Source organism: Microcebus murinus, chromosome 8 (genome assembly GCF_040939455.1).
Source record: "Microcebus murinus isolate Inina chromosome 8, M.murinus_Inina_mat1.0, whole genome shotgun sequence".
Classification (NCBI taxonomy): domain Eukaryota; kingdom Metazoa; phylum Chordata; class Mammalia; order Primates; family Cheirogaleidae; genus Microcebus; species Microcebus murinus.
In genome coordinates, this window is record NC_134111.1 from 100042307 (window position 1) to 100059720 (window position 17414).

A 17414-nucleotide genomic window follows, 5' to 3' on the forward strand; every position below is an offset into this window, starting at 1 on the left:
GCCCACCCCCGGTGGCTGAGGGCACCCTCCTGCAGATGCTTGTGCAGAAGCCACTGCTGCAACCTGCCTGCCTTGACTCTAGTTTTCATACCCAGAGTTCATAGCAGCTCTGGGTGCTTCATTGTCCATGAAGGAAGCCTGAGCTGTGTTCACAGACCGAGGGATGGGAACACCAAGCAAAGGAGGCCTGCAGCCCTGCCCAGGACCCCTGCCCCCTACCAGGTCCTCTGTCTCACCCTGAGCATCCAAGAGCAGGATCTATACCTGCCCTGATGCACATGGCCCACACCGGCCCCTTGCTGCCTGTGCCTCTGATCAACCCTCTCTGCCTCTTCTGCCTTGTCCCAGGGGAGCCCTTGTTTCCTTTGCAGAATTGTCACAAGCCATGGTGTGCATCCAAGTGTGGAGTGACTCTTCCAGACCCTCTTTGGCCACAAACACCTGGGAACCTTGTGTCTATCCTGTTCACATCTGGAGCCTCATGGTTGTGCACAGGGCTCCCCAGTAGTTCATGAAATGAAGGGGGTGAGCACCTCTGAGAGAGGCTTCAGAGGGCCAGCCAGTGTTGGAGATGACAGGTCTGCCCATTCCCCAGCTCCAGTCTGGTTCCTTGGGCAAAGGAGCAACCCGCCGCAGCTGCACGTTCCTCTCGGGACTGCAGCGCAGAGTGGTTTTTGCACTCTTGCTCACGAAAGGAAAGGGCTGGCAAGCTGCAGAGGAACTGTGCCCTGTGCACCAGGGTCTGAGCTCTGCTGCTGTAGGTCAGACCAAGATGTGCTGCTCAGGGCAATCTAAATCACCCTGCACACACACCCCAAACCAAACCCCAGGGCCTGTGGGAGGGGGCTGCAGGGGACCTCACCCCTGCAGAATGCCACAGCGAGAATGCTGTAGGACTTTGCAGGGCAGAGGCGTTGGTGTTTTCAATGGTCCAGTTAAGGGGCGTGTCCACAGCTGCTATCAGTAGAGGCCCACGAAGGGCAGAGGAAGCAGGGAAGGAGCAAATGGGCTAAGTTCACTGTCTCTCTTCTGAAGAAACCCGAAGTTATTGTCTGTGATTTCAACTTTGATAATAATATAAATGTGGGTTTAATAATTTTCATGAAAAACCTTAAGGAAGCACGAACAGAATTGAAAACAGGATGTCTATTTTCCAAATCACTGCAGAAGATAAAAGCAAGCACAACAGTCTATAGAAAAAAAATTAAGTAAAAAGAAACAAAAAATTTAAAGAAGAGAACCTTAAAAACAGAATTTCAAAATTTAGATGAAGACATTGGCCCAAACCACAAGCAATAATGTGAACAATTTAGGTCTCCTTATTAAAACGCAAAATTTCTGAAATTATATATATTTTAACATAATATGTATGACTCTCTCTATATAAATACACCTACATTTTTAAAAAACACACACAAAAAAGGAAAGAATCAAAGCTTGGGCAAAGATGTCAAACACCAATCAAAATAAATTAGGGCTGATAATGTTCAGACCAGATAAATAGAATTGACTGGGAAGTCTATGGCAAAAGATGAAGGAATTCTCTAAGTGGTGACTACTTATCGGTGCAGGCATGACTTCTGATTGCTGAAATCTAGGTCTTTTCCATTTCCAGGCACAAGGAGGACTGTACTTTCTCCCCCCTTCAAAGTTGGGCATGGTCATGTGACTTGTTTTAACCAATTACATGTGAGTACAAGTCTCATGTGTTGCATCTGGGCTTGAAGCCTTGTTGCCTGGCCTCCCAGCATGCTCTCTTCCCCTGCCTCACAGGTTGAGGAAACATACGTTGATTTGGAGGTGCAGCACTGGGCCTTCATAGGGTGAGGAGCAGATGGCAGGACTGGACTTTGCATGAGCAGGAAACAAATCTTTGGTACTTTAGGCCACTGAGATTTAGGGGCTATTTGTTACCACAGCATAACCTCACATATCCTATCTAATATATATGTTAATACATGCATTAATTTTGTACCTTTATGTACTGAATAAACAATTATATAACTGTTAATGCAAGGATACATAGAAAAAACAAAATCATGGTGCATTTTTCAAACATCAGTATCAATCTTCTAAGAATCAAAAACAGGGTCAGAAGATTTGGCTGGGCAAATATAAAGGTAAATATGGATGAAATATTTAAAGAATTTTGAACTATGGAAGTAGGTATTCATCTGATTTTCAAAGTATCCACGTGCTGTTTACAAAATTGATTAAAACATAAGAACCAATACTTTAATAAAGCAGAAAAGCTTACAATCACTGAACCCAACCTCAGTAACACCAAAGTAAATAATATGGATTAAATAAAAATTAAATCCTACTTGTGAGAAAAAAATTAAGTCATTAGACGATTTAGAAGATGAGAACAGTGAGAATGCCACGTGTCAGAACTTTGAGATATGGATACAGCCATGCTCAGAAATAAGTGTTCAATTAGCATTTAGGAAAAATACAGAAAAATTTTAAGGAAACCAATATAAATAACATTGTGAAGTAATAAATATATATGCAAAAATAAACAGATTAGAAAGTAGCAAAATAATACAAATAATTTAAGAACATATCTTAAAATATGGTATCTTAAAAAATAAAAACAGTTAATGAAATAGTTAAACTTTGCTTCTCAAAAATCAGTATGCAATTTATTAAGCAGTTCCTGGCTCCAGAACGGATTTTGGAGGAGCTACATACAGGTAGGCATCAATGCGGACCCACACTCACAACACGACAAAATGCGACTAGCAATGTTAAGCCAGAATCAAGAAGAACTGACACTGTCGAATCAGGCGCCAACAAACAGCTGGCCCCGGTCTTGGCTTTTGGCCCGTGGGCCTCAGTGAAGACTGAGCAAACAGCATCCACCTCTCCATGGTCGGATCTCCTCTCTGAGCCTCAGAGCTGTGCAGCCTGGCTGGCCAGCCATCCTTCTGACCTGCTGGGCAATGCTCCCTGACATGGGCTGACTGTTTTCCTGCCATATCTGATATTCAGCCCTTTTCCCAACATCTTTCTCCAACTAAGTACGGATTGCAAATCATAGAAATAGCCCGGTCAGATGTGACACTCACACACACTTTTAGGATACTCAGAGAACAGATCTCTAAAATACATCTGCAGAAGGATCTAGAAGAAAGTTTCAGTGAACTGTGGTGCATTCTATGTAGAATGCAGGAGGACATTTCTCTGTGAATCAGGAGCTAAAATAAAAAGGCAACAGAGTGAGACCAAAAGGGAACCAGATGAGATGAAAGGGGCAAAGGATCAGTACAGAAAACTTAGAAAAAATGACAAAGGCAGTGATGAGCTCAAAGGCCACAGTGAGGCAGTTAAGAAGAGAATTGGTGCAGTGGATGTGAAAACAAACTGAAATTCTAGAATAGGACAGAGTAGTCCCTGGGGGCAGGAGTGGCAACGAGGCAGGCTACTCTGTGGCCAGTCTGCCCTAGGAGGGGACTGACTCAGTCGGCCCTCCACTGAATCCGAGCTTCACAGAACAAATCCCTCTGCTATAAAATCTGGATTCAGTCAACAGGCCACACTCAAGGATCCAGAAGGCCATGTGTGGCCCCCAGGCCACAGGTTCCCCACCTCTGGACTAGGCTCGCCAGGTACCCTTCCTGCTCCTTTCCCTTTCCTGGACAGCAGATGGCATCTGTCCGGGACCTGGACCAGGATAGCAGAGTGAGCATCAGGCAATCTGCCGCCAGGGAGGGGTGTCGCCTGTTGACTGGCACTCCCTGGGGCGGGAGGAGGGCCGTCGACCCACTAGGCAAGCTGGGTAAAGCTATGAATGTGGGGCCACTCCCAGAATCAGAGCTTCCACCTTTGATCCAGTCGCTCCTATGTCTTCCCTAGAGAGGTGATGTCAGGCCCACACCTGCTGCCCAGCCTCATCCCTGTGAGAGGGCGTGCTGGACCCCACGCTCAGCCCAAGGCCTCTTGTGCTGGTGGTGCTGATTGTCTCCCACGTGGCCCTGCGTGGGCAGGCTGACGCCTACAGACTGGGCCCCCCTCGCCCCCTGGCCCCCTTACTGCTGTCCGGTTTAGCGAATTGGACACACCAGGAGCGAGAGGCTGGGTGGGGAGAGAGAAGGTGGGTATTTCTCTCTCATTCCTCCCTGATTTGGTGACACAGCCCTGCGGAAGCTCCTGCCCCATGGCACAGCTCCTTGGATGACCCCTCCACCCAGCTCCAACTGGGGGACAGTTTCCTTTCTTCAGCCCTTGGGGAGAACCTGGTTTCCCACAGGGCTCCTCCCTCTCAGCTGCCCCCACTCTAGAAATAGTCCTTCCTTTAAGTCTCTCCCTGTGAGCCTTCCGAATGGAATTCTGCTCCCGCCCCCTAACTGAGGGCTCTTCCTAAGGCTCTGATCCTGTCCAGATACTATGGCCTCTCTGGTCCCCCCCAGGGGCCCCCTGCTCAGCCTCGCCTCCCGCCACACCTGCAGGGTCATGGCTACCGGAGCAGCCCCCCCTACTTGTGCAGTGGGGAGAAGGCAGGCCCCAGAGCCACCTGCCTCGAGGTGGGTGTGCTGGCGCAGCTCTGCCTCCCCAGCGTGTGCTGCCTCCCAGGATAACACCCTCCATGGGCTTGAAAGACTGGGCCTTTCCTCCAGGCTTGTGTGGGAGCTCAAGGTGGGGCCCAGTCCTGCTGGGGCCAGGGCGTCCACACGTCAACCACTGCGAACCAGGGAGCAGACAGGCTCAGTGACTCTTCCCACTGCCCACCCAGACTCTCCTGAGCCCTGCAGGAAAGGGAGTGGCTTCCTCCCCCCATACTGGAAAGCCTGAGGCCTTCCAGGGCCTGGAACCATCTTTGCCTCTGCTGCCTTCTGGTCGGCCCAACCCACCTGGCCTTTCCCAAGGAACCTTCTACATTTGATCTTAGCTAAAAGGCTGAGAAGCAATCACAGGGAGTCTTCCAACACTGCAGAGGTGCCTACGCCATCTGAGAGGGCTGGGACTGCTGAGAGCCACATGCTTGGGGCTATTTCTCCAAGCTTGTGCTATTGTTATTGTCATCCCATGTGGGAGAGAAGCTGCAAGTTCTCCAGGCAGCTGGGAGATGAGATGCTCATGGTGAGAAGGTGGCCAGGACAGAGACCCAAGGGCTGCAAGCTCTTAGATAATACCACCTAGGTAATCCCTGGAGGTTTCAAAATATTTTCTGTTACTTATTATTATTATTATTTTTTTTGAGACAGGATCTTACTATCTTACCCAGGCTGGAGTGCAGTGGCATCATCATAGTTCACTGCAGCCTCAAACTCCTGGGCTCAAGTGATCCTCTTGCCTCAGCCTCCCAAAGTGCTATGATTACAGGTGAGAGCCACCGCGCCAGCCTCCTGGTACTTATTGAATATTTCTCAATCCTTCTTGGCTTTCCAACAGAAATTCCTGGCTGGGATGACATATTCCAGTTGCTACTGAGGAAGCAGATGCAGGACTTTAAGTTTGGATGTAAAAGGAGAACTGGCTATGTTGGAACATCCTAAGCCAACAGGGTGAGGGGCTGGCCTTGAACCAGTGAGGGCTAAAGTTGGCAACAGGGGCTCGTGCATGTTGTTTATGGGCTAATACACAGGACAAGGGCTGCTTAGGAGCGTAGCTTGTGTAGCTTGGGCCCAAGAGGCCCTATCAACCTTGGGGTACTAGCAGCCCAGGTACTATCCACAGGGAAAGCCCTTTAGGTTCTAGAAGGAATTTGCCACACCTCCTGTGTCTGCGCTTTGGGAAGACACACCTGCCTGGCCACCAGCAAAGCCAGTAGTGTAACCCCCCTCCCATCCCTCACCCCCTCCTACTCTCTGGTCTGCCACAGCCCTCCCCACCCCCTGGCGAGGGGCCAACAGACAGAGCTGGGGTACTCCCCTTCATTGACACAGTTACCTGGGCCCTGAGCCACAAGAGGCAGAAGTCAAGCAGAGGAAGGTATCCACGCCCTGGGCTAATGAGCATCCAAGGAAAGGGGACTGGAATTGTCCCCTAGAGCAATGGCAGAAATTGAGGGGGTGAGAAGGGCCCTATACCTCCCCAGCTGTAACATGTCTTAAAAGGGGTTTCTCACCTGTGTGACATCACTGTGTTGGCTGCCCACCTACCTGAGAATCTGCTGCTGGAGGGCCACTTGGGGACTAAGGTACCAGGGCTTGGATGCGAGCGGAAAAACCAGGTGCTACCCACTACCTCCCCCAGGGACAGTTTTCCTCTGGAACTCTCCCGCCAGGCCTGCTGGCCCCATGACCACACTGCTCCCCACTCCCCTGAGCAGGGCGCCCCAATCCACCCGATCTCACCAGACTGAGTGGCTCTTTGTGTCCCCGATTTCCCCTAACAGGACGCAGATGACAGGGAGGGCTACACAGGGTTGTCACCGAACCGAGGACATAGTGAGATTACTTTGGAATTACTTCAAAGTTTCCTGCTGGTTTCAGGAAAAAAGATTCTAATCTCAATTATATTCATAAGTTCTAAATTATATTCATAATTTCACATTCAAAGCTCCATGGGGCATAGGAACCATAATCATTAGCAGCTTCAAGTGAAAAGAGAAACCACAACCCCCTCGCGAAGCACATCGCACTGCACAAACGTGGAATCTGATAATACCTTCTTCTCGCCGATGCCCTGGCCCCGCTGACCACGGCGTTCACTGTGGGGTACAACCCGCCCCCCATGCTTTGTGAGCAAGCCCGGAAAACGGAGCTGCTGAGATGCATAGGTGACCTGACCAATTCTGCAAGATGTGCAGAAACCTGTTAAATCTCCCCCACACAGAGGGGATATTTTCAGATATTTCTTCTCCTGATAACAGAGAGAAGGTGGAGGAGAACCAAGAGGCCCTTCCGTCAGCTGAAACCAGTTTTCATTTCATGCACATCTGACTTCCCAGCTGTCAGGTGCTTTAGCAGAGCTTCCGGACCTGGCGGGGCTGGACAGAATCACTCGGGACAAAATCCACATGGCCAGTCCCATCCTGGGAGACTCGGATTCAGTAGATTAGAAGGTAAATGGGGACAGGAACCTATGTCTAGCAAGCTCCCCAGGGGATTCTGCTACAAATACATCGGAATTGGGAACCTGGCTGTTGCATCTACTTGGAGGCAAACACCAGGTCTTCACAGCCTCTCTCTGCCTCATGCTAATTCCTAAAAAATAAATGCAACAAGTAAATAAAGACAGTTTTCAGGATGTTCACGGAATGACTTTTTTTTTTTACATTTTTCAACTAGTTAGGACAAAAACATTACAATGATTGACTTCTTTCATTTAGTTACATAAATAAAATTTTTATAAATATCTCTTTATAAACAATATAAATAGCTTTACAACATAAATACATTTATGCATGACATGAATTTACAAACAGCAACGTTTTACAGCTGGTTTTGTCAGTCTCTTAAAAACTGTCCCTTGTCATCAAGTCGGTGTAGGTGTGTGTTTCACGTATATAATATATATATAATATATAACTTTTTATTTTTCATTTTCAAAAAAAAACCCCAGACAATAAAATCACACCCCCCTCCCTAAATAATAATAATAAAACAGCTGGTGTTGTGTACTCCCAGTACCAGGGAAAAAGAAATGTAAAAGCCACATTGCGTTGGAGGTGTTTCCAGATGCTTGGAGGCTGGTGACCAAGGATGACCTCAGCACAACAAAGCCAGTTCCCAATCCTGAAAGACAGAGTGGACACGGGACACTCAGTTCTGGCCCTTTAGCTGAGAAAGTCCAGCCTGCAGGGCAGTTCTAGAACCTTCCTCCCCTTTTCCCCGAGCAGCATGAACAATGTCCCTCCACCTTTGCCCCACAGGGCCCAGACAAAGGCCCTCCCGCAGAGGGAAGGGGCCGGTTCCCTCTGGTGCTTTCCAGGCCCCCATCTTCTGCTGTGCCCGCAGCATGGGCTGCACAAGCACAGGTGGAACCAGGACACCTACCAGTCCTCCTCCTCCCCCTCAGTCAAGCTCACAGCCCAGCCCGAGACGCGGCACTCGGCCAGGTGCAGCCAGGGAAAGAGAATGGAAAACCCCTGTCCCTTTCCCACTACACGAGCTCTCAGGCAGGCTCCTGCCTCTGCTTTACGCGACTGCGGTGGGAAGGGGAAAAGAAACTGTGCTCCAATCCCAGCTCTGCCACGACTAATAGCTTTGACTGTCACTTTCCTCACCCATAAAATGGGATAATAGCCACCTCGCAGTGTTGGCTTTAAGATTCAACAGGGGGCCACGTATCGGGCATGGGCAGTGGCTGGGTCCCAGCTAGTAAACAGCACTTCCTTCCCTAGCTGGCTTTGCTGCAGAAAGGGTCCAGGGTCCCTTTCAGAAGCAGAGGAGCTGGTGTCTCCCACAGCCCAGGGGACTGAGCCGTCACGCTGGGCTGGGGGTTGAGAGTCCTCTGCCGAGTGCCGTCCCTGCTAATGGATGTGCCAGTGCTCCACGCTGTGAGGAAGGCGTCCTCCCAAAGGACAGCACGCACAGAGGGACCCCAGGCCAGAATGAACCTGGGGTGAACTCTCCTCAACTCCCTTCTCTGGCTCTTCCATGTGTTTAAACAGATGACAGATGTCTGTGATGTTCTTGGGGCCCAGGGGCTAAGTGTTCATTCAGGTATCAGCCTGACACCGTTTCTCTGTCATTAGCAGTTTATAACCAAGACCTAGAACCATCAGGGACAGTCATTATGGTGGTGCTTAGAGCCCAAGCCAACCCACGAGTGGAGAAAAAGCCATAACCGCAGAAGAGTTTTCATTAGTGTAAAAAATCTAAGCTGTCTTCCTCTTTAAGTGCAGTCAGCGATACATCCTGGGCATTGCCACCAGGAGCCTGCGGGTACAGGAGGATGCCCTGCTGTCTCGCTGGGGGTGTGGTTGAGAGGGCTGAGGGTGTAGGAGGTGGGCGCTCATCTGTGCTAAGAGAACTTCCAGGAGGTTGACTCACTCCCTTGGTCAAAGGGGCCAAGAAGTCTCAGCAATCTGGGTTCTTCCATGTCCACACAGCCTCCCTCACCACCCATGTGGCCACCCTCTCGTGCCCACAGACAGCCATGCCCGAGAACAAGGCACCTACAGGCATGCAGGCACTAACCCCCGGAAGGCTAACTAACATTCATTTGGATGGTAAAGTTTGAGCTTGATGCTTAAATCAAACTGAAAATTTGAGGCCCTGGAATCCATCTCTTCGTTGTTTGGACAGGAGAGAGAACAGCGAAGACATTCTGATCGTAGCTACCAATGGCTGACCCCCCAGTGTCAGAATCGTTCCTCTCCCTGTGCAGGGAGAGTCGAGATAACAGACAACTGAAGCCTCTGCAGAACCGGGGGAAGCACACCGCCCAGCAAGGTCTCGCTGTGGAGAGAGGAAGGGGCCAGTTCACAGCCAGGGCAGGTGGCAGAGGCTGCGGGCAAGGGCCTGCCGGCTCCTCTGGTCACAGACAAATATTTCTGAGAGCCTGCTGCGGGTGCTGGCGGTGCTAGATTGCCCTGGGCCAGCACTTGGCCCTTAAGTTGTTCCTGAGTTCATATGAGGAGGTGAAGAGGTTCACAAAAAGCTATACCTCGGGTGAAAAAATGTTCTGGTTGTAAAAAAAGGTGTAGGCGATGCTCTGGAGAGGCGCCCTTGATTCCCGCTTGGGGAAGACTGGACACGGGCAAGGCTTTCTCCGTGGAGAGGGCAAGCCCCCCAAGGTTGGGGTGGGACAGACAGGGCGCTGGACAGGCAATGGCAGCAGCTGGGCTGGGGGCAAGGCTAGAAAGCAGCAGGAGCACGATCCTCATGCAGGCGAATGCCAGTGTCAGGAGTTAGGGTGCTGTTATTCCGTGGACACTGGCAGGCGGCAGGAATAGAGAGGGGGGAAGAAGAGGTGAGCATCTTTGCAGCAGTAAACTGCCACCATGCGGCACCTGCTGGGGCTGACAGCAGGGCAGAGGTCTCCAGCCCTAGCAGGTGAGGAGGCCACGCCAGAAACAGGGAGCTCAGGGCACAAGCTGGGTGTGCGAGAGGGTTGGTGGGAACTCTGTGCTAGACATGTTGGGTTTGAGGTTGGGGCAAAGAATAAGATTTGTCTTTTCCTTTCCTCGTCCTGAAATAATGCCATAAACACTGAGGTTCACCCCTGAAGCCGCAGGGCTGCAGCAGCCTCAGGACCCTGGACAGACTAGTTTGCCTACAGCCAGGTTTGGAGAAGGGGCAAGAATCAGAACACCCCAGTGGAAGAGCCCCCTGATGGCCCTGACGGAGGGCTATCCTCTCCACTGTGACACTTCAGGGACAAAAGGCCCAGGAAGCCATCCTGATGGGCTTGGCTACCCCAGCCACCATGCACACAGTGGCTGGCAGACAAACTTACCCTGGGCTCCTGGGTATGCCTTTCCTTCTCTGCTCCCACAAACCCACGGTCTCCCTCAATCCACCACCCCCAAGTTGGCGCGCAGAGGCCAATGCTGCTAGTTCGACTATGGTGCAGGGGTGGCTGGGACCCCACCAAGCCTGTTTCTAATCATCCGGAGGAAGCCAAGTGGGTTCATCCAGGCTGAGCCATATCTGACCTTGCCAAAGTTCCCTGACCACTTTATCCCTCACTTTCTTCATCTGTAAAATGGGATGATAAATAGGGTGCCGGGCAAATGCCAAGCACACACTGGATCAATGCCTGATCGCCTGGCTACCCTCCAAAGGCCGGCTGGGAGGCGCAAGGGGCAAGGGTCCCAGGGGCCGCGGCGAGAGCAAGGCGCGCCGGAGCGCCGGGCGGCTGGGGCTGGGGGTACTCACCGCCGCCAGGGGTCGCCGCACTAACATCCCAGGCCGCTCATGGAGCCGATCCGGTCCAGCTTGAGGCCGAAGCAGCCTTTGGACAAGCCCTTCTTGTTGGCTCCTTTGTACTTGCGCGCGTTGGGGTGCTCGTGCAGAAGGCGGGCCCACGCCGCTCGCGACTTGGTGTCCACGCGCAGGTCCCGGAGCAGTCGCGACCGGTCGCCCTTGAGGTTGGCGCCACTGCCCCCGGGAGTCTTGTCGCCCTTCTTCTGACCGCCGCCTGCAGCCTGGGGCTCCGCCACCTCCTCTCCCGGCGGGGTGCGCGGGACCTGCTCGAGTAAGGACAGGGCAGGTGAAGGGACGCCAGGCTGCAGCGCGGGGGACTTTGCGGGGCCCCTGATGCTCCAGCGCGACGCGCCGCAAGCCCTGCGTGTGCCCCACCGGTGCTGGCCAGCTTGGCCCGGCATCCACCTGCCACGCGGCCGCCGTCGTCCACTGCTTCTGGGAGCCCCTTGCCCTCCCCTCCTTTGCCGCTTGGCCGGCTGGCCAGGCTGGGGCAGGGCGTTCTCCCGAGGCTGGGGAGTAGACCCCCGAGTCCGGGCTTCGAGGGCTCCCCGGCTCTCACCTGCGCGCATCTCGGGGAAGAGGGCCGCCTTCCTGCCCTCTCGTCTCCCCGCTGCGCGCCGCATCCTCCCGGGTCCCCAGCCTCCCACGCCCCTCACGGTCCGGCGTCCCGCGACAGCACCCACCTTTGGCGGCGCCCCGGGCTTGGCTTCGGAGGGCCGGAGCGAGAGTAGCGTGAGCAGCAGGGCGCAAGCCAGCAGCTGGGAGAGGTGCATGGTGCCGGTGGGGTCGAGGGGCGCAGACCGGCCGCAGCGAGAGTGCACCGGGCAGGCGGGCAGAGGGGCAGGCCGTGCCGAGAGGGCTGGCCGGGCTGCAGGAAGAGCGCGAGTCCCAGTGCTGCGCGGCGCCGGCTGGGTGCGCTCTGAGCCCGTGACTCTGCTCGCGCCTTTATAATCCAACCTGCCGCTGATGTCATCCTCCCGCCCATCGGGCCGCCCGGGCCAATGGCACCGCGCACGAGGCCGCGCCGAGGGCCGGGAGGGGGCCCCCGCGGCCTCAACCCTCATCCCACCCCTGAGGGATCTCGCGGCTCGGCGGGCTTGCTCCCGGCTGCACTCGGAGCTGCAAAGCGGCGCGCCCCAGGGAAGTCAGTTTGCAGCTTGCGCGCGCCCTGGCATGCCAAGCGTCGGTGCCCCGGTGCCCTGGGCACCCACTGGGTCCTCTCCACACGCGCTCTGCCTGAAAGGGATCTATATCCCTCTTTGCAGGTGCAAAGACAGGCTCAGAGGAATTAAGTCTCTTGCCCAAACTCACACAGCCAAAAAGTTGGCGCTCCCCTAAATCCACGCAGATCTGCCTTGTTGCCAAACTCTTCCCTGGGCACCTGGCATTGCGGCCCCACGGTTTACCTGCTCGCCAGGGCGGGAGTGCAGACCACCTCGACGCCATTAGGTCGAGGAGGCAGAGGATGGGGCTAGAGGTCCAGGCGGGAGGCGCAGGGGAGCCGGGTTTGCCCCGGGCCGCAGGGGGGAGCACAAGTCTTCCACCCTGCAGAGTGCAAGCGTCTCGCCAGGCTGTGTGTTCGAGCGCCAGCCCGGAACGAGGGGCCTGCGAGGGCAGACCCAAGATATAGAGGACACTGCGTGTGTGTGGTGGCACCGTGTGCCCCCGCCGTGGCCGCACAGAATGTCCCTGGGTCTGACCTGGCGAGCGGCTTCCGTCTGCACGGACCAGATCCGCAGCGTGGGGGTGCCCGTTCCAGTGTCCTGCTCACCTGCACAGGTTGGGCATGGAGCGTAACCCAGCCCCAAGCCCAGGCTAGCCTCTGTGAGCTGAGACAGGAGGTCAACTCGCGGTTTGGGCTGCGGAGAGGTCAGGCCACGGCCCCATATCCCTGCTGCTCACGAACTCCCTCTCATTGGGCTGGGCGTCCCGGTCCCTCTGGCTCGGGGGACTCCCCCATACGGGCCGGGCTGCAGAGGCTGAGAGCCTGGGACCCCAAGAACCGAATGAGGTGCAGGAATCTATAACCCGCTGCTGCTGGGCAGGATGCAGGCTGGAGAGGGAACAAACGTGGTGGCGACAGAGACGCGGTGGCAGTCCCTAGGAGTGAAGACGACCCTATGGGAGGCAGGCACGCAAAAAAGATTTTTCAGAGAGAAAAAGCTGCGCCTGAGGCGGGAGGGCAGCTGGAGTGAAGAGTCGCCTCGACAACTGGGCCCTGTGGTGGCTCTTGCAGTGGAGCCCGGTCCCAAAGCTGTGCACGCAGCGGCGTCAGCGTCTGCGCTGTCAGCCCCGTTCTCTGTTCTCCGGTGGCCCCTTCCCACCCTCACACCTTGAGTCAGGGAGGTCCCAGTTTGGGGCAGCGAATCTCCTGAACTCCAGGGAGATCTGGACACTCACAGGGCATCCCTTGTCAGTTCTGGGGTGTTGACTCCCCACTGCGTGTCCACGTTAACCCCGCGCAGTGGCGCCGCTCTTCATGGGAGAAGGGAAGAGGAGCGAGAATGGGGAAGAGTCAGGGATCTACAGGCGGGCTGTGGAAGTTCCCTCTCCATTTTGCCCACTGAGCAAGTAGGGATGTTACCATTTGGAACTCTGACACTTGCTTTATTTTTTTGTTGTTGTTGTTATTTTTTTCTTTATTTTTTCACTTTTTTTGAGAGAGAGTCTCACTCTGTTGTCCCAGTTAGAGTGCCATGGCATCAGCCCAGCTCACAGCAACCTCAATCTCCTGGGCTCAAGAGATCCTCCTGCCTCAGCCTCTCAAGTAGCTGGGAATACAGGCATGCACTACCATGCCTGGCTAATTTTTAAAATATATTTTTAGTTTGACAATTAATTTCTTTCTATTTTTAGTAGAGACTGGTTCTTGCTCTTGCTCAGGCTGGTTCTGAACTCCTAACCTTGAGCGATCCGCCCGCCTTGGCCTCCCAGAGTGCTAGGATTGCAGGTGTGAGCCATCGTGCGCAGCCAAATACTTGCTTTATTTATACCTGTTTAAAGAGCCAGGTAGAGCCGGACTGACTCTAGAGTCAGGCACGGGGCTGGTTTCCAGAGGCCAGCAGCTCCCTCCTCTAAAGTCCCTTATTAAGGGTAGGTTGGAAGCTTCCAGTGCTCCTGGCTGCCTCCTCTTGCCTGGATGTCTACTGGCTGGTTCTTCCTGTTCTGTATCCCTGGACACTCTTGATATGTCTGGGACTCCAGGTCATAGCCTGGTGACTGACTAGGTCTCACCTCCGTTTGAGCTTTGAGGCTAAATTAATAAAACTGACATCGCCAACCCAGTGTGGTAGAGCCAACACCCTGGACTCCACTTTCCCTCTTTGGAAGGGGAATCTTCCGGTGAGCCACCACTTCTGACCACAGGACTAGGTGACTGAAGGCAGTCCGGGTCCTGGAGGCGTTGACTGTGGAGTGAGCTTCCCTGGCGCAGGCTGTGGAGCAGCTTCTGCTTCGCTGGGGCCTGGGAGGCCCAGAGGCCGAGGACTGGGCTGGGGGGACCTCAGGGAGGGAGGGAGTCGGCACACACCTGTCCCTTTGGTGTCCTTGAGTGGGCAGCTGCAGAGGAGGCTCTTTCTCTATCCTGGGCCTGGACTTGGGACTCAAGTCCTTTCCTGCTGTTTGTCCCTCATGATGTCAGCTTCTTGTGCCCTTGGCTGCCAGGGGCCTGGCCCGGAAAGGCTGGACCTACTGAGCAGCTGAATGTGAGCTGTTCAAGGCACTTTATTGATTGCTCAATTTTAAATCTTTTCCTGATGGCAAAAGAGGGAGAAAAGGCCATTGGGAATCCTGTCACTTGTCACTTACCCACTCACTGATTCCCCAAGTGTCCCCTGAGCACTCCTGCAGGCTGTAGACTTCCATCCCAGCAGGGAAGGACCCCAGGAAAGATGCTGGCATTGTAGGCTGAGGAGGACAGTGACAGAGAGCAGGGAAGCTCAGGCTCACCCCAAGAGGGCTCCCCCAGCCTGGGCTAGCAGGGTGGGCTTCCTGGGGAAGGAAAAGTCATTCCTGAGCCTGATAACACAGGGAGATGGGGGAAGAGAGAAGGAGAACCCAGATGGAAAAGAGTGACTCCCTGTGGGCTACCAGTGGAATGTGCCACTCACTCCCAGCGATGCCATACAAGTGAAAGACCCGGTGAGAGGCCTGGCCAAAGGGCAACACAGAGGGAAGTGGGGCTGGTGAGGTTGCAGAACCCGGAGTGCCCAGACCTAGGGACAGTGGGGGACATCAGGGAGGACTCTAGGCTTGGGATAGAGGCAATTCTGGGGTCGGTGGCATCCTGCAGGCAGAAGACACGAAAGATGGGGCCTACTGTGCTCTTGGGGGTGGGGAGGGCAGGGACGCTCATGGGGGCATGGAAGCTGAGGCAGAGGGAGTGTGGGAGCTGGCAGGCAGCTGTGCTCACCACTGTACACCAAAACGTGTGGCCAGTCGGGAGGGCAGGGACGGCAGAGCCAGGTGTCAAGCCCCAAGCATCATAGGGTCGCATGGGTGGGACCCTTCTCTCCCTCCTGGCCCTCTGAAGGGTGGGGACATGGAAAGAAAAGACCCCATTCTGTGGGCCTCTCTTTATTCTTTCCCCTCCTCCAGAAGGGCAAGGTAAGACTCTCGCGGCCACTACAGAGGGCCCTTCCTGGGGCAGGCGGTGACCAGGCCAGAAGCAGAACAGGACGAGATGCAAAATGAGAATGGGCCCGGGTCAGGGTGGCTGGGGTGAGAAAGGAGTGTGTAAGGGCTCTAGGAGGCTGGGGAAGGGGTGGCGAGTCCAGAGGCGGGAACCAGCTCCCTGGAGCAGCGCCCCCTCCTGGCCCTGGGGCGGTAGGGCGGGGAGGGCTGCTGAGCCGCCCATCTGTTTTCCTTTGCAATTAGTTCATCCCTGGGGCCCCCTTCCAGCTGCATAACTTCTCAGAGAGGACACTAAACAGGCAGTGAGCAGTTCTTGAGGAGGCCAGGCAGGAAAATTGCAGTGGGACTCCAACCAAGTCCCATCACTGCGTGGGGCCTTGAGTGTCACCATCTGTAATTGGGAAAAGATCCTCCTTGCCTCCTGGACGGGGCGGAGTGAACTCAGAGGCCCCATGGAAGGCTTCTGACCCCTGGCAGAAGGCAGCAGGAAGCAGCTGAGGCAGAAGAGGGATCTGAACGTCGCGGCACCTTGGCCGCACGTACACACACTGCCATGCCAGAGCACCCAGCGACCTCCAAGACTCCCAAGACCCTTTTGCGGTGCAGCCACTTAGAGGACACAGAAGCCACGGCTTGATCGGATCTCCCTGAGCTTGCTACCTTCCTCCAGGAGTCCCGCGCCCACGGGCCTGCCTCGGAGGAGGAGCTGGAGGCTCCTTCGCAGGCCAGAAATTCCAGGAAAGCTTAACCTCATCATGCCACGGGGCTGTCTGACCTCAGGACACCCCCACCTGACGAGCCAGCTGCCCTCCTTCCCTTTCCCAGGGGCCCTGCCAGCACCTGCTCCATCCAGATGGCCTCCAACCCTGCTGTCCTACGCAGGCCCATGACGTCAGCGTTCATCCCTCTTTTTTTTTCCCCTTGTCAAAAGAAAAGATAGGTCCTCAACAGATAGGCTTAGTGGGTGGGTGGGGGGGCAAGTGCTCTCCATCTGGCTGTCAACAGGCAGGTGAGGGGGGTAGGGCTGAGGCCTTGATCCTGAGAAAGTGAGCAGGGCAGTGGGCAAGAGGGGCCTCCCCATCAGAAAACAGCTCAGCACCCCAAACTCAGCTCGGAGCCAGCACCAGATGTTCACAGAGGTTATCGCTCTGCTGCCAGGCTCCTGCCCTGGGGACAAGGGCTTGCCTTGGCTGGGCTCTGGTAAAATGTTGCTCATTCGGAGCTTTCCCAAGCAGTGAGCCACTCCTTTCCTGCTCAGGGGTTCCCTGCAGCAAGCCCACCTTCTTGGTTTGTACCTGGAGGAGGGTGTCTATTGTCTGGTCTTGCAGACCTTTGCTTCAGATTTGGTAGAGACCAGTCCTCAAGGAGGGGGCTTCTCCCTGTAGATAGAAGGGACCCCCCCACGTATCTTACAGAAGCCCCCTCACTCAGCACCTTCAGGGCAGGGATCACAGGATGAGCTTGCTAGGATCTAGGAACACCAGTCACCTCGGGGGAGCCATGTCTCTGGGGTTTCTAAGCCAGAAACATCGACGAGTGTGTCATCACCCACTGCTGTCTGGTGAGTGGTCGATCTCTAAAATGAGAATGACCAGAAAACACTAGTAAGAGAGATGGCCACGCCAGTTGCTAATGAGGGCTGGAGGGAACATATTTTTTTGCAATTTGGACTCCTCAGGGATTAGAAAAATACTTCTAAGCCCAAAGCCCGTAAATTGAAAAACCACGATTATGCCTGTGTGAATTGTCTCTGGGCCCAATTTGCAACACCACACAACAAACTTTTCCCCCAGGATTTTCCAGGAAGGTCCCTTGTGTCCTTCTCCCCAAATGATGGTCTGCTTTGCCTTGTGGGGGAAATAACTTAAGAGAGGAAGCCCCGATTAGAGCTGGGCAGCGTTCAGGACCCCACCCATGAGGCAGCTGATTAAGGGTCCTGGTGTCCATGGAGGCGGTAAGGAG

At 54.5% G+C, this 17414-nt stretch overlaps 1 protein-coding gene across 1 annotated transcript; it reads right to left on the reverse strand.

Annotated features, from left to right (window-relative positions):
• Positions 1 to 7185: 7185 nt before the first annotated feature.
• On the reverse strand, positions 7186 to 11741 carry NPPC (natriuretic peptide C). The gene is made up of 3 exons (XM_012791569.2): positions 11504 to 11741; positions 10773 to 11083; positions 7186 to 7682 (listed from the first exon to the last, which is right to left on the reverse strand). Exons 1-2 carry the CDS (start codon positions 11591 to 11593, stop codon positions 10793 to 10795), a joined length of 381 nt encoding a protein of 126 aa, XP_012647023.1. The 5' UTR covers positions 11594 to 11741; the 3' UTR covers positions 7186 to 7682; positions 10773 to 10792.
• Between the last annotated feature and the right edge of the window lie 5673 nt (positions 11742 to 17414).